This window comes from Oncorhynchus mykiss, chromosome Y (genome assembly GCF_013265735.2).
Source record: "Oncorhynchus mykiss isolate Arlee chromosome Y, USDA_OmykA_1.1, whole genome shotgun sequence".
NCBI lineage: Eukaryota > Metazoa > Chordata > Actinopteri > Salmoniformes > Salmonidae > Oncorhynchus > Oncorhynchus mykiss.
This window is the reverse complement of record NC_048593.1, coordinates 37,302,041-37,316,458: the sequence shown is the minus strand read 5'-3', so window position 1 is coordinate 37,316,458 and position 14,418 is coordinate 37,302,041. Positions and strand designations below refer to the sequence as shown.

General features: G+C 40.7%; 1 protein-coding gene across 1 annotated transcript; it reads left to right on the top strand.

The window, feature by feature from the left end:
• The first annotated feature begins 2,296 nt into the window (after nt 1-2,296).
• On the top strand, nt 2,297-12,260 carry LOC100136950 (macrophage colony stimulating factor receptor-like). The gene is given in 21 exon segments (NM_001124739.1): nt 2,297-2,366; nt 5,247-5,507; nt 5,685-5,963; nt 6,070-6,206; nt 6,338-6,497; nt 7,317-7,527; nt 7,647-7,762; nt 7,908-8,019; nt 8,205-8,362; nt 8,568-8,695; nt 8,787-8,913; nt 8,986-9,093; nt 9,289-9,399; nt 9,514-9,685; nt 10,552-10,631; nt 10,813-10,922; nt 11,022-11,144; nt 11,230-11,341; nt 11,547-11,646; nt 11,733-11,838; nt 12,056-12,260. Coding segments are annotated over 21 exon segments (2,913 nt in total). The 5' UTR covers nt 2,297-2,317; the 3' UTR covers nt 12,209-12,260.
• Nucleotides 12,261-14,418: the final 2,158 nt, after the last annotated feature.

Here is a 14,418-nt window from a genome sequence, read left to right as displayed (position 1 = left end):
TACCAAATACTAACTGAGTGTATGTAAACGTCTGACCCACTGGGAACGTGATGAAAGAAATAAAATTATACAGAACAATGTTGCAGATGACAATGTGTGTTAGTTAAACACCAATGTTGCAGGCCCTTTTAGGAAACATTATCTGGTTATTATTTTTTCTCATCATTATTTTTGTATATTAGGGATATATACCTGCTTTCCCCAGTAACTATTCCCCAGGTCATTGCTGTAAATGAGAATGTGTTCTCAGTCAAGTTACCTGGTAAAATAAGGGTAAAATAAATGAATTAAAATGTAAAAAGGTACTTTTTCTATTTTCATTTTATGATTTACAAAAACAGGGTAACCTAGTGGTTAGAGAGTTGGACTAGTAACCGGAAAGTTGCAAGTTCAAACCCCTGAGCTGACAAGGTACAAATCTGTTGTTCTGCCACTGAACAAGCAGTTAACCCACTGTTCCTAGGCTGTAATTGTAAATAAGAATTTGTTCTTAACTGACTTGCCTAGTTAAATAAAAAAAATGTAAATGGAAATTGTCATTATTATATGCAATTGTTATCTAATCGAAGTTGTCAAATTGTAAAGAAAAGTATATTTGAAGAGAGAATACATAATTTATGTAGAATGTACAGATGTAGGATCTTAATTTGATCATCCAGGAGGAGAACTTGTAGTGTATTTGAGGTTTATCTGAGTTTTTTTATTTCCACTTCAAATTTCAGACTTGATTTTCCCATACAAAAAAATGTATCAACCCTTACAAAAATGTCCATTAATTATAATCCACATAATAATTCAAATTTCCTGTTGCTAATAATTCACATTTCCTGTTCACATTTTCTGTAAGTTTGCAGTATTGTAACTCTTATATTTGCCCCTCTCATTCTTATCAAATGCCTTACCAATTTAAAACTAAATTAAGTTTTGAATTATTGATTAAAAACATTAAGCACTACATTTTTATTTAGCATATATTTTGACAGGGAGTCGATGTTGAGACCAAGGTCTATTTAACAGATGAGCCTTGTTTAGCACAACAATACACATCAAAATACAATATGCACCTTAAATGACACATTCATATACACATTAAAATAGACGTTATTATACACAACAATACACGTTAAGCAAACACAATCATAAACAGACACATTCTTCAGTGAAAAGGTCCCCTAACAACCTAGAGGCACCAGTTCCTCCCATTCTAAAGTGTATTCTAGATCATTCCACACGTAAGGTGCAACAAAACTAGAAGCAGGTCTACCCAATCCAAAGGTTCTCATGCTATTTGTTGGTCAGGGATGTTCCATCAGGTTTCAGTAGCATATTAAAGACACTGATTGTAAATGTCAGAATTCATTTGTTTCATAAATAGTACAAAATATCTTTGTTGTGCCTAATCTGTTTGCCTGGCTAGAGCATTGTCTTATACAGAATACTGTTGAACTTCCAGCTCTGTACTGAAAGCTCTATGGTTTGTGTCCTTGAGTGTCAACTCAAAGACATTGAAAGGCATTTGATACTTCACATGCAATTTCTTGAGATGTATTAAATGACATAGTTTTCATGATGTTTAAGTGATTTTTCATGTCTTTTAAAATCAAATGAAGTGCCTTTTTTGTTCAGGATTGTGTCCTCTTTCAATTTGTGCTCTCTGTATTGTATAAATTATATATATATATATATATATATATATATATAGTTTGTACTGTACCTATATAACAAAGCAATGAAAGGTATATATGCACTTTGCAATACTGTAACCGTTGTTTTCCCTGTTCTGTTCGGTATCCTACGTAATAGTAAGATGGAATAACACGCGGTGAGGGACGATTCTGAATAAGCTGAAGAATGCTGTCGATATATCTAAGCTTCTTAGATGGGAAGAAAAAAAAAAAGTACACATATCTATTTTTAATGAACTCCCTATATTAATTGACATGCCTACATTGCTACACAACAAATGTACTGCAAGGTGTTTCAGTGGAATTGGACTTATTTATATTTCAAATACATGTCATAAAAATGTTTACTCTTATTTCCACTCATGTCTAACTTAACTGGCCGTCTGTAAATACGTTGTATAAACATTGTTATACTTCACTAAAAGACACCGACTCGTCCATCAAAAGAATTCAGAACACACAAACTACTTTAATATGTACTGGCTGTAAGCACTGTGGGAGGTGAGTTAGGGGAAGTTGTAATGATATCAAGACTGACAAGCCACCCCAGTCAACCAGTTCCTTAACAACCCTTGAGTAGAGCGGACAGACATATAGACAGAGACCAACAGAGACAGTGAGAGGGACAGAATATGCTCTTCCTAGCCCTTTTCCTGGGCATCATGCTCTGCACAGCACAAGGTAAGCACATTAATCAATGTGAGACTGTAGGAAGTGTTTTAAAATCAGCTCCTTTGTTCTCTGAATATTGTTCAGAGGATGTGTCATGATTATTTTTAACCAACGAGACCTCATTTAAATCTCATGGTGCTGTCAATATTCACACAAATGTATCATATGTTCATGAGTTGTTTTGATTTTTTTGTTAAATACCAACTTTTTTTGTATTTTGCATGGATAAAATTGCCATCAAAACAGTCAAATATATTTGTTTAAAATATTTAACAGAATAGATACATGCAATTTAATCTTAATTACATTTTTATGACAATTCATCTTTTTTTCCCAAAAAATGTAACCATGGATGTAACAGAATTTGGACTCAAATGGATAAAATGTTACAGTGAGAGGCAGGTGTTTAGCTTTGTGGGTTCTGGCATCTGAGAGCAGGGGGGACAGGGGGGGGTCACAGGGGGTGGGGGGTAGACACAGAGCTAACAGAACATGTCCAGCTCCTGGTGGTTCCCCCCACTCCGCCGCCTCCCCAGAAAAAGCAGAAGTGAGAGTGGGATTGGGAAACAGGCACCCCGATGACCTGGATCCGTCCAGCAAGTCCCGAGCACAATGTGTTTCCTGGAGCTAGACGCTATCGGGGGTTCCGTTAAAAAATATTCCACATACAAAAAGACACATGCTTCAACCCTTCTTAGGAACACTCTCATTTCCCCTTTCTCCCTGAAAAAAAACACTCAAATATGAAATAGACAGAAAACCCTTTATTGCAAAAATAATTGTCTCTGGTGACGTTGATGTGTACCAAGAAAATTATTTTTACTACCACCTTTCTATGGATGATACCTAAGGCATTGAAATTGAAATAACTCATAATTCACCATATGATAAAATGATATGTCAGTAACAGCAAATTACATAACTCTGGTACTGAAGTGTTGGCATCATGCCTGACAGAGGAGAAATTCAAGACGATGCGCTTCACTGATTCAAAGTAAGTGGATTGTTTGATGTCCATTTTAGTATTTTATACAATACAAGTGAAATACTGTGTTGTACAGTCAAATAAAATGTATTTTTTCTTGCAGGTTTGTTGCTTTGTATTAAAATGGGAAGTCTTCACTCAACAATGAGACAATGTGTTTTCACCCTCTTTCAGGTGACAAAGAACCCCCTGCCAGTGAACCAGTTGGCATGACCATGGGGGACCTTAAACCAGTCTTCCTCCCAGCCAACCCAGAGTTCAGTCAGGCTCCCCCAGACCCGGTGGTAGCCCCTACGTCTCTATGCTGTGGAGTGGATGAGCTGAAACAGTTACTCTCCCAACATACCCAGGACCAGCGAGAAGCTGCTAGCTGGAAAGGAGAGGTGGTCAAGGCGCTGTCTCAGCTGGTCCAGGAGCACAGAGAGGTGTCCAGCGGCCAGAGGGAGGTCATCAACCTGCTGAAAGCCATGAAGGACCAGGGAGCTCAGCACCTGAATAACCTGCAGAACCTGGGCAGACACCAGAGTCTTCTGGTGGAGAACCACCAGGCCCTGCTGCTGCAGGTGTCCCGCATCTCCACCCACCTCCAGGACCTGGCCAAGAAACCCAACGCTGCCAGCCAATGAGACGCTAAAATCTTAACCTGCATGAGACAGGCTGTCCAATCAGGAGGAATAAGCTTCATAACAAACTAAGCAGCAGTTCAATCCAGTTTCAGATTGTGGGCAATAACATGCTACTAAACCAAATTTGGTCAATAAGGCATACAATAGATAATGCATTGATCAAGTCAATTTGCTTGTATGGATTTAACAATTAACTGATGAACCAATCACAGTCTGATATCCCAATACTAAATCACATTAACTGATTTGTTTATTTTTTACTGTTTTAGATTATAACATCCATGATTGATTACCAATGTATAGTATCACTCTCTGAATTGCCTAAAAACCAAATAAACAGATTCAAAAAAGCAGTTATTTTACAAGTCTTCTTTGTGATGCGCCGCCATTTCCTGGTTGCTAAAATTCTAATACTTTACCTAATTTCAGTTAATGTGGCAAAACAAACAATGTAGAGAATCATGGTACAATCCAAACTGCAGTGAAATATCTTTTCAATAACCAACAATATTGTAATTTCAGCTGTTTGAAGATGGTGTACAAACTAGAAAGTAAAAGACGCAAAAACTAAACTTAAGAATGGGAGGCATAGAAATAGAGCACATAGAACAGATATACTGCTTCTTAGACTTGCTTTCAACTGGAATTACAGATCTATAACTCACATTTCTTTGTGAGTTTGGTGGGGTCGCCCCAAAAAAGTTACATATTGTAGCTTTAAATTGTTCTTCCTCTTCTGTCCAAGGTAGATCCTGTTCTATCTATCTGTCCGGCTCTGCATTTGCTGCTGATGACTCAATTCCGTCTGACTATTACTCCACCCTCCTTATGCAAGGATGGATCAGTGTTATATTTTTCAGTGGAGGTCTTTAAAATGTTCAAAACATGTTCAACCCCCACCCTGAAAAACAACAATCTGTTCACATATTTAGAAAAAATGTAATGATTGAAGTTGAAGATGAAATATATAAACGGAATAAATACAAATCAGTGAGGCATCCACTTGGATATGTTCATCCCTGAGAAGATAGGTTTTAGAGTTACAGTGTAGTTCATGTCGGGGGGTGTTGGGTCTCCGTTTTAGAGTTACACATGTGATAATTCATTGAAATCTATTATTACCTTAGTCTATGTCTATATTCCATGAAACATGTGAGGAACATGTGATGGACATGTGAGGAAACATGTGATGGACATGTGAGGAAACATGTGATGGACATGTGAGGGATTGTTAATATTGATTGTTTATTCCTGGTTCTGTCTTTGGTTTGTTGACAGAGCGAAGTCCTCCAGTAATCAGGCTGAACTCTGTGTTGCTGAGGGAGGCTGAGAGGACTTTGCTTTTAGGAACGTCATTCACCTTGACCTGTGAGGGGGACAGCACAGCCACCTGGTCTACCACAGCGTTCAAAAGGAGGAACTCTAAACAGGGGAGTGTGATTACCACCAGGTACCTTACAGCAGACTACACTGGCACATACATGTGTGTGTATGACAACCAACCAGACCTGTTCTCAGAGGTCCACATCTATGTGAAAGGTAAGTGTTTTCATGACACGACATCTTTTATGGACGTTGAGAGTGGGAAACGCGCTCTAGAAATGATACATTATTATTATCTGTCCAGATGCCAAAGTCACACACAACATTGTATGTTTGTCAGCTAATATGTCACACATTAAGTCAACATTGCTCAACCTGTTATGTTCCTTATAGATCCCAATAACGTCCTGGTAACCCCCCGCAACATGAGAGATGTTGAGGAGGGCGGCGATCTTCTCCTCTGTCAGCTGACAGACCCCAGTGCCACAGACATGTCCCTCCATATGGCCAACGGAGACCCAACACCCCCCGACATGAACTACACTGTCAATCCCAGGAGAGGGATCCTCATCAGACACCTTCTGACCAGCCACAGTGCAAACTACATCTGCAGCGCAAAGATCAATGGGGTCACAACACGCTCCAAAGACATCACTATCAATGTCGTTCAAAGTAAGATGAAGTAGATGTCTGTGCATTTTCTATTTTTTGGGACATTGCATTGAGGTTATTAGTCCCAAAGCATCTAAACACATCTACTTATATGTGTCTGTTCCAGGGTTGCGTTGGCCACCGTCTGTGTTAATTGAGGTAGATGGGTATGTTAGTATTGTTGGAGAGGAGCTCCGCATCCCCTGCATCACCAGTAACCCTAACCACTTCTACAACGTCACCTGGAAACACTCCTCCCTCAAAGTAAGTTAAACAGTAACCTGTCCTCAATTTCTATCATTAAATCATATGTTTCCCATTTGCTTGTATGATACAGTATATGTCTGAAGATCTGAACTGATATGTTGTTTTTTATATTTTTTTTATATATGCAGGCATTGAACTTCTTTCAAACAGTAATACAGGACAAGCAGGTCCACATCACCAGTACTGTGACTATCCCGGCTGTGACCATGTCTGACACAGGAAACTTCACCTGTACAGCCATGAATGAGGCTGGGGCCAGCAGGTCCACCATCTACCTGGAGGTCGTAGGTAAGCATTAGGGAAAGGGGGTGTTGATCTACCATCTAATATGTTTGGCTAGCATCTAATATGTTTGGCTAGCATCTAATATGTTTAGCTAGCATCTAATGTGTTTAGCTAGCATCTAATATGTTTGGCTAGCATCTAATATGTTTGGCTAGCATCTAATATGTTTGGCTAGCATCTAATATGTTTGGCTAGCATCTAATATGTTTGGCTAACATCTAATATGTTTAGCTAGCATCTAATGTATTTAGCTAGCATCTAATGTGTTTAGCTAGCATCTAATGTGTTTAGCTAGCATCTAATGTGTTTAGCTAGCATCTAATATGTTTGGCTAGCATCTAATATGTTTGGCTAACATGTAATATGTTTGGCTAACATGTAATATGTTTGGCTAACATGTAATATGTTTGGCTAGCATCTAATATGTTTGGCTAGCATCTAATATGTTTGGCTAACATGTAATATGTTTGGCTAACATGTAATGTGTTTGGCTAACATGTAATGTGTTTGGCTAACATGTAATGTGTTTGGCTAGCATCTAATATGTTTGGCTAGCATCTAATATGTTTGGCTAGCATCTAATATGTTTCGCTACATGGGAACATGTTTATGTAAGCCCGCGAGATCAGGATGGTAGTACAAGGCTAGTGTTGATCTCCACAAACACCAAACATGGAAACGTGTTTTAAAAGTGAAACTCAGCTCAGCATCCTCAAAGGAAATTGTGGTGTGATAATTTAAAATGTTAAGTTTTGTTGAAGTTTGTGATCAAAATAATGTTATCTTTAATGTTCTCTCTGTTTGTCTTTCTCCGTTCTTCAGATGAGCCTTACATTAGGTTTATACCCCGCCTGTCACCCAATCTATACCAGAATGGCTCCTTAGTCAATGTGAAAGAAGGGGAGAACCTTGAGATAAGCATTCTGATCGAGGCCTATCCCCAAATCAAGAAGCATTGGTGGGACGTGCCCATGTCTCACAGTCACAACATCTCCACTCATGGCGACACATGGACCGCCCAAGACAATAACAGGTCATTATTTTCCCAATAATTACCCTGCTTCTGAATGTGTATACCACATCATTTCTAAAAGATGCTGAATAAATACAGGAGCCGGTGCTGTTATTTGATCCTGTCCTGTCATCCTGTAGGTACGAGAGCAGCCTGCTGCTACACAGAGTCAGGTCTGAGGAGAGGGGCCAGTACACCCTCCACACCAGGAGCACGCGCCTCAACAGCTCCATCACCTTCAATATCCAAGTCTACCGTAAGATCTCTTATTCCAATGTGACCGGTCACACCGACTATCAAACTAGAGAGAAAATATGGAGCAAAACTGTTCCGTGTATTGTGAGAGTGACGTGATGATGACTTACACAGTGTGATGCTGTCTGTCCTCTCTGACTGAGTAGAGAAACCCAGTGCGATGCTCAGACTGAAGAATTCTACCACCCTGATCTGCACCTCCTCTGGAGACCCAGCTCCCACAATCCTCTGGTACCAGTGCCCAGGAATACAAAGCACGTAGGTGTAAAAACTGCTGATGTAAAAAAGGACTCTATATACTCAATTTGATTGATTGTAGGTTCTCTAACTGGATAACAATAAGCCAAGAGTTTTGCACAGTAAAATATGCAGAGAGAGCTGTTTCACTCTTAAATGAAATAGGCCTACTGTCTCTGCTCATCTTGACGTTCCTCTGTGTTCAGGTGTGATGCGGACAATGACACCGTGGAGGTGCAGCCTCTCTTCACCAGCACCATGGAGGTGCAGAGTGAGCTGACCCTCAGTCCCTCAACTGAGGAGTTCACAGTGGAGTGTGTCACCTTTAACTTTGCTGGCAAAAATCGGGACATCTTCCTATCGCGTAAGACGGCCATTACAGCTATATAGTATACTGCACAAACAAACGTTTTGTGAGATTCTCACATGGCGCCGGTGGTCTCTTACTATGACTAGTACTGAAACAGCCACCGGTAGTGTTATTTCTCATTTCCTTGTTCAGTATTGAATAATGTCATGAGCTGACTTCAAGGGCATTCAAATGTACTGTGTTGTTTGCTATGTTTTAGATGTTGTTGCTGCCACTTCAAAAACATTTGTAACGTCCGAGCTGTTCACCCCCACTCTCATTGGAGCCACCAGCACATCAGCCCTTCTGTTCCTTCTGCTTGTCATCGTTCTGTACAAATACAAGCAGGTGAGCTGCATTTACTGACTCGTTCATTGGCTTTCACTGCTCAAATACATTGGCAGTTAGACCATTACACAACATATGTTTTCTCCCATAGAAACCCAAATATGAAGTCCGGTGGAAGATCATGGAGGCCAACGATGGGAATAACTACACCTTTATTGACCCGACTCAACTTCCTTATAACAAGAAGTGGGAGTTCCCTCGTGATAAGCTGAGGCTTGGTATGTTTTATTGTCGTTTTGGGGGTTGAAACAGACATCAGTACATGAAACAGTAATGCCCGACTCTTCCAGGCCAGATTCTGGGAGCAGGGGCTTTTGGGAAAGTTGTGGAGGCCACTGCCTATGGTCTGGGGACCGATGACAACATGACCACCCGTGTGGCAGTAAAGATGCTCAAGCGTGAGTTAGCCTCCTCATACTGTTCGTAAACATCTTTAACCCTGCAGCATTGCTTTTAATTTACAGAAGGAAGTCAAAATGATTGTACAATACATAACTGCTATTGGATACATGCTGGCATGAAAGTAGTTCCCATCATAGATGAAGCAGTATCTCAGTAAATGCAATAATGAAAGAGCTGCTACTCCTCCTCAGCAAGCGCCCACTCAGAGGAGAGAGAAGCTCTGATGTCAGAACTGAAGATCCTCAGTCACCTGGGATGTCATGACAACATTGTTAACCTGTTGGGGGCGTGTACTCAAGGAGGTGCGACAAACTCTTTTCTGTACTTGCATTTCCATAGAAGAAGGTAACATGACTTGTTGGGTGAGTTTCATTAGTTAACCAAATAGGTCATCTCATTGTTGTGTTCGACCACAGGCCCAATGCTGATGATCACAGAGTACTGTAGCCATGGCGACCTGCTGAACTTCCTGCGTGGCAAGGCCAAGCTGTTCCTGGACTCCATCCTGAGTGGACCTGGGATTCCAGAGGTTCCAGGGAATAGTGATCACTACAAGAACACATGTAGCCAGGAGTCTCGTGTCAGGAGGTGGGCTGAACGATCACTAACACGCCTCTAGTCTCAACTCACTCTCCTTTCTCCATTCTCCCACCAGACATGGTTTCTGGGTTAGTGAAAGTGCACCAAAACGAGAAATGAGAAATAGATGTGAGGCACAAGTTTCAGTCTCCACACATGTTTTATATACCGTCAACCAGGTGACAACGCTTTGTATTCATCTAGCCAGTGACCTCTCCTGCCCTCATTTTATGCATTGCTCTCTGTGGTGCCGTATCAAAATCTACATTCTATACTAACAAGGCATTCATGCCTCTTGACGCACGTTATCACTGACCGTAAATTTTAATTTCTACACAGAATACACTGAGTGTACAAAACATTAGAAACACCAGAACAGCCTCAATTGGTCAGGGTATGGACTCTACAAGGTGTTGAAAGCGTTCCACAGGGATGCTGGCCCATGTTGACTCCAATGCTTCCCACAGTTGTGTCAAGTTGGCTGGATGTCCTTTTGGTGGTGGACCATTCTTGATACACACGGGAAACTGTTGAGCGTGAAAAACACAGCAGCGTTGCAGTTCTTGACACAAACCGGTGCACCTGGCACCTACTACCACACCCTGTTCAAAGGCGCTTCATCGCCTGAATGGCACACATACACAATCCATGTCTCAAGGCTTAAAAATCCTTCTTTAACCTGTCTCCTCCCCTTCATCTACACTGATGTAAGTATATTTAAGAAGTGACATCACTAAGGGATCATAGCGTTCACCTGGATTCACCTGGTCAGTCTATGTCATGGAAAGAGCAGGTGTTCTTAATGTTTAGTCCACTCAGTGTACCTGTCCAGTGTAGACCGTAGAGTAACCTCTCAGTCCTTTATGTGTCTGCAGTGACAGTGGGATCTCCTGCTCCAGCTCAGACAACTACCAGGACATGCATCCAGCGCGGAGGCCCAAATACTGCCCTATGGGTAATTAACATCCATCTACACACGGCAGTAACACGGAGAGGGTTGTGGAGTGGAAGGGCGTTATACACCCTTCCTCGATCTTTCTCTCTGTCTCTCTGCTAGGTTACAGAGTGAAGGGTGGTAAATATACACTGTTAAGTGTCATATAGTCTCTCTCTTCCTCTCTCTCTCTCCGTCACAGGTTCTTTATGTGAGGATCCAGAGACAGACACCTGGTTGCTGGACATAGAAGACTTGTTGAGGGTCTCCTATCAGGTGGCTCAGGGAATGGACTTCCTTGCATCCAAAAACGTAATAGAAAAATGGAATTGTAATTTAAAGTCAACTCATGTAGTGTAACATGCAGACTGACACATGACTATATGAGTGAAACCAATGTTGTCTTTGCAGTGCATTCACAGGGACGTGGCTGCTAGGAACGTCCTATTGACCGATGGCCACGTGGCTAAGATCTGCGACTTTGGGCTCGCTCGAGACATCGAGAATGACTCCAACTATGTGGTGAAAGGAAATGTGAGTTAATAAAACAATATAAATAAATCACTTTAGTTAAGGAATCTCAGATTCTCCAATGATTGTGAACTATGTTTCTCCCCAGGCCCGTCTGCCAGTGAAGTGGATGTCCCCCGAGAGCATCTTTGACTGTGTGTACACAGTGCAGAGTGATGTCTGGTCCTATGGGATACTGCTGTGGGAGGTCTTCTCTCTGGGTGGGTCTTTCTGGCACTTAGCATGGGTGCCAGTCTGTCTGTTCGCTTGCCAATGAAAATGAAGTCGGCAAAAGCACAAACAGATCTGGGATCAGGCTAGGTCACTCTGGCACGTGATGACAAAAATGATGTCTTATGTTGAATCAAAGTCTTTTAGAAAAAATATATATATTTTTTTTCATAAATGTTTTGTTGTTATTTCTAGGTAAGAGCCCATACCCTAATATTGTGGTGGACACCCGGTTTTACAAGATGATCAAAGATGGATGCCACATGTCACAGCCGGACTTTGCCCCTCCAGAGATGTGAGTATTATACCTCAAGATCGGCGAAAATAGATGATGTAACCTGACAACCTGCTGCAGTATCTGAAACTGAGAGTTCTCCTCAGATACACCATCATGAAGATGTGTTGGAACATGGAACCAACAGTGCGTCCAACCTTCAGTACCATTGGTCAGCTTATCCAGAGTCTACTGCCTGACCAGCCTGACCAGGTCAGATGGACTTAAGTGACCCACTGTAGAGTCTTTTTACATTTTACATTTACAGTCTCTCACTTAGCATTCCGCTAACTTCTTCTTATTTCCTAAAGCAGGATTTTCTGTACTCCTAAAATGTATTTAGAAGTAAGAATAATATCATTTTGTGGATGAAATTTTTTGGGGACATCAACACTTTTAATTTGACACAAAGTATCCTTTCTTCTGCCAGACCTACAGGAATGTCCAGGATAAGACGCCACAGCAGGAGTCAGGAGAGCAGAGTGGCCAAGCTAAGATTAGTGAGGATTGTGATCAGACACTGAACCACGAAGAAGAGGAACAGCCCCTGATGATGAGGAATAACAACTACCAGATCTGCTGAGAGCACATCAGGCCATCCTCCATTACCATACGTTCATAGATGACTGTCTGCCGGTCATAGCCAAGAGTTGGATGGACCAGACACACCAAATGATCCAAATGTCTTGACTCTCACTGTACAGAACATGGTTTTAGTGTCATACAGTACCTTTTTTTTTTACGAAGTACAAAGTCAAGTTCCAGTCAGCAACAACCGTTTTAAAAGGAACTAAGCATGTATGCCTTGAACATTTTATGTACAGAAAATGACCATAACCCCGGACATTATTCTACCCATTTAACTTTTATATTTACACAGATCAAGATATTTTACAAACTCTGATCGGACTGTGACAACTTAATGCCAGTAGCTATGCATGGGTAAAAAATCCCTAGGGGAACCCAAGTCGGGGAGAAAAAAACAACATATTACAACCTGTGTGTTGTGATAATTGCATTATTTGCTCTATAACCTGTTAGTTCATATGCCTTGACATCGTGATATATAGGCCTGAGGCCGAGACAATAAGAAGATACAGTGGAAGAATAAATTCAACCACACTTTTGTTTAATCACAAAACCTCTGTTTATGCAACTAGAAAAAAACATGTTGACTCACCCTACTTGTAGAGAAACACCAACGCCATCCTCCTCTTTTCCATGTTGAGGAAACGGTCTATGACTCCGTCATACAGTACACGCTTTTAGTTGTCCTAGGCTACCTGGCTAAAACGTTTGCTCGCTAGCCTAACAATGACAATGTGGTGCAACAATTCAAGTTGTTTCTGTCAATGACGTTTTGCTTTTGCTGTGATGTTATTTGTGTAAAGCAAATCCAAGCTGGCTTCCATTGATGCTTTTTTTTGTGCGCCAGGACCATTCACAGTTGAGCTCACTCAGTTTAGCTCACCGTTGATTGGCTATTATTTCATTTTAATTTTTATCAAGAGAGGTCGAATGCTGTATTCCCTTGCATTCAATGCTATGGGAGGCAACAATGTCATAGTCTTTTTGACCAGACAGCATCGGATAGATGAGCTACACATAGAGACAGAGGGGCGCTGTTTGGCTCGCTCGGATGCTTTCTCTGGCGGGACACACTCAGCCTCTCGCGACTGGAAAGAAAACGATGAAACACAGACAGATGAAAGGAAATTGTTTTAGGTTTTTTTCTTGGTACGTTTTTGTTGGTGAAGCCTGCCATGAATACTGCTTAGTGAGCCACTGCTTTAATGCATCTCTTTAAAAAGGATTGGAGAATGGAGGCACTTACATATGCAGTTTCATTTGTTTCCCAATACTCCCAAGTTCTCAACATCAGGTCTACTGAACTGAGATCAACGTTTCAGCCTAAGAAACACAAGTTACTGCGAAAACGTTTTTATATTATGCCGGTGTGTAGCCTTGGCTTCACAATTCATTTTGAACACGTTTTGCTGTTTTGGAGATTAGTTTTGTTTTGGTTTGGCTCGTTCCAAAGGGATGAGAGTTAAAGAAATGTACAGTACCAGTCAAAAGTTTGGACACACCTACTCATTCAAGGGTTTTCCTTTATTTTTACTATTTTCTACATTGTAGAATAGTAGTGAAGACATGAAAACTAGGAAATAACAAATGGAATCATGTAGTAACCAAAAAAAGTGTTTCATATTTCAGATTCTTTAAAGTAGCCAATCTTTGCCTTGGTGACAGCTTTGCACAATCTTGGCATTCTCTCAACCAGCTTCATGAGGTAGTCACCTGGAATGCATTTCAATTAACAAGTGTGCCTTGTTAAAAGTTAATTTGTGGAATTTCTTTCCTTCTTAATTTGTTTGAGCCAATCAGTTGTGTTGTGACAAGGTAGTACACAGAAGATAGCCCTATTTTGTAAAAGACCAAGTCCATATTATGGCAAGAACAGCTCAAATAATCCAAGAGAAACGACAGTCCATCATTGCTTTAAGACATGAAGGTCAGTCAATCCAGAACATTTCAAGAACTTGATTTGTTTAACACTTTCTTGGTTACTACATGATTCCATATGTGTTATTGCATAGTTTTGATATCTTTTGATATCTTCACTATTATTCTACAATGTAGAAAATAAAGAAAGAAAAACCCTTGAATGAGTAGGTTTGTCCAAACTTTTGACCGGTATTGTACGTATATTATTATGAATTGTAGCAACATATTTTCCCTATTAAAAGTGCTTGTAACAATGAAACAAAACCATTACTGCATTTTTGGTCT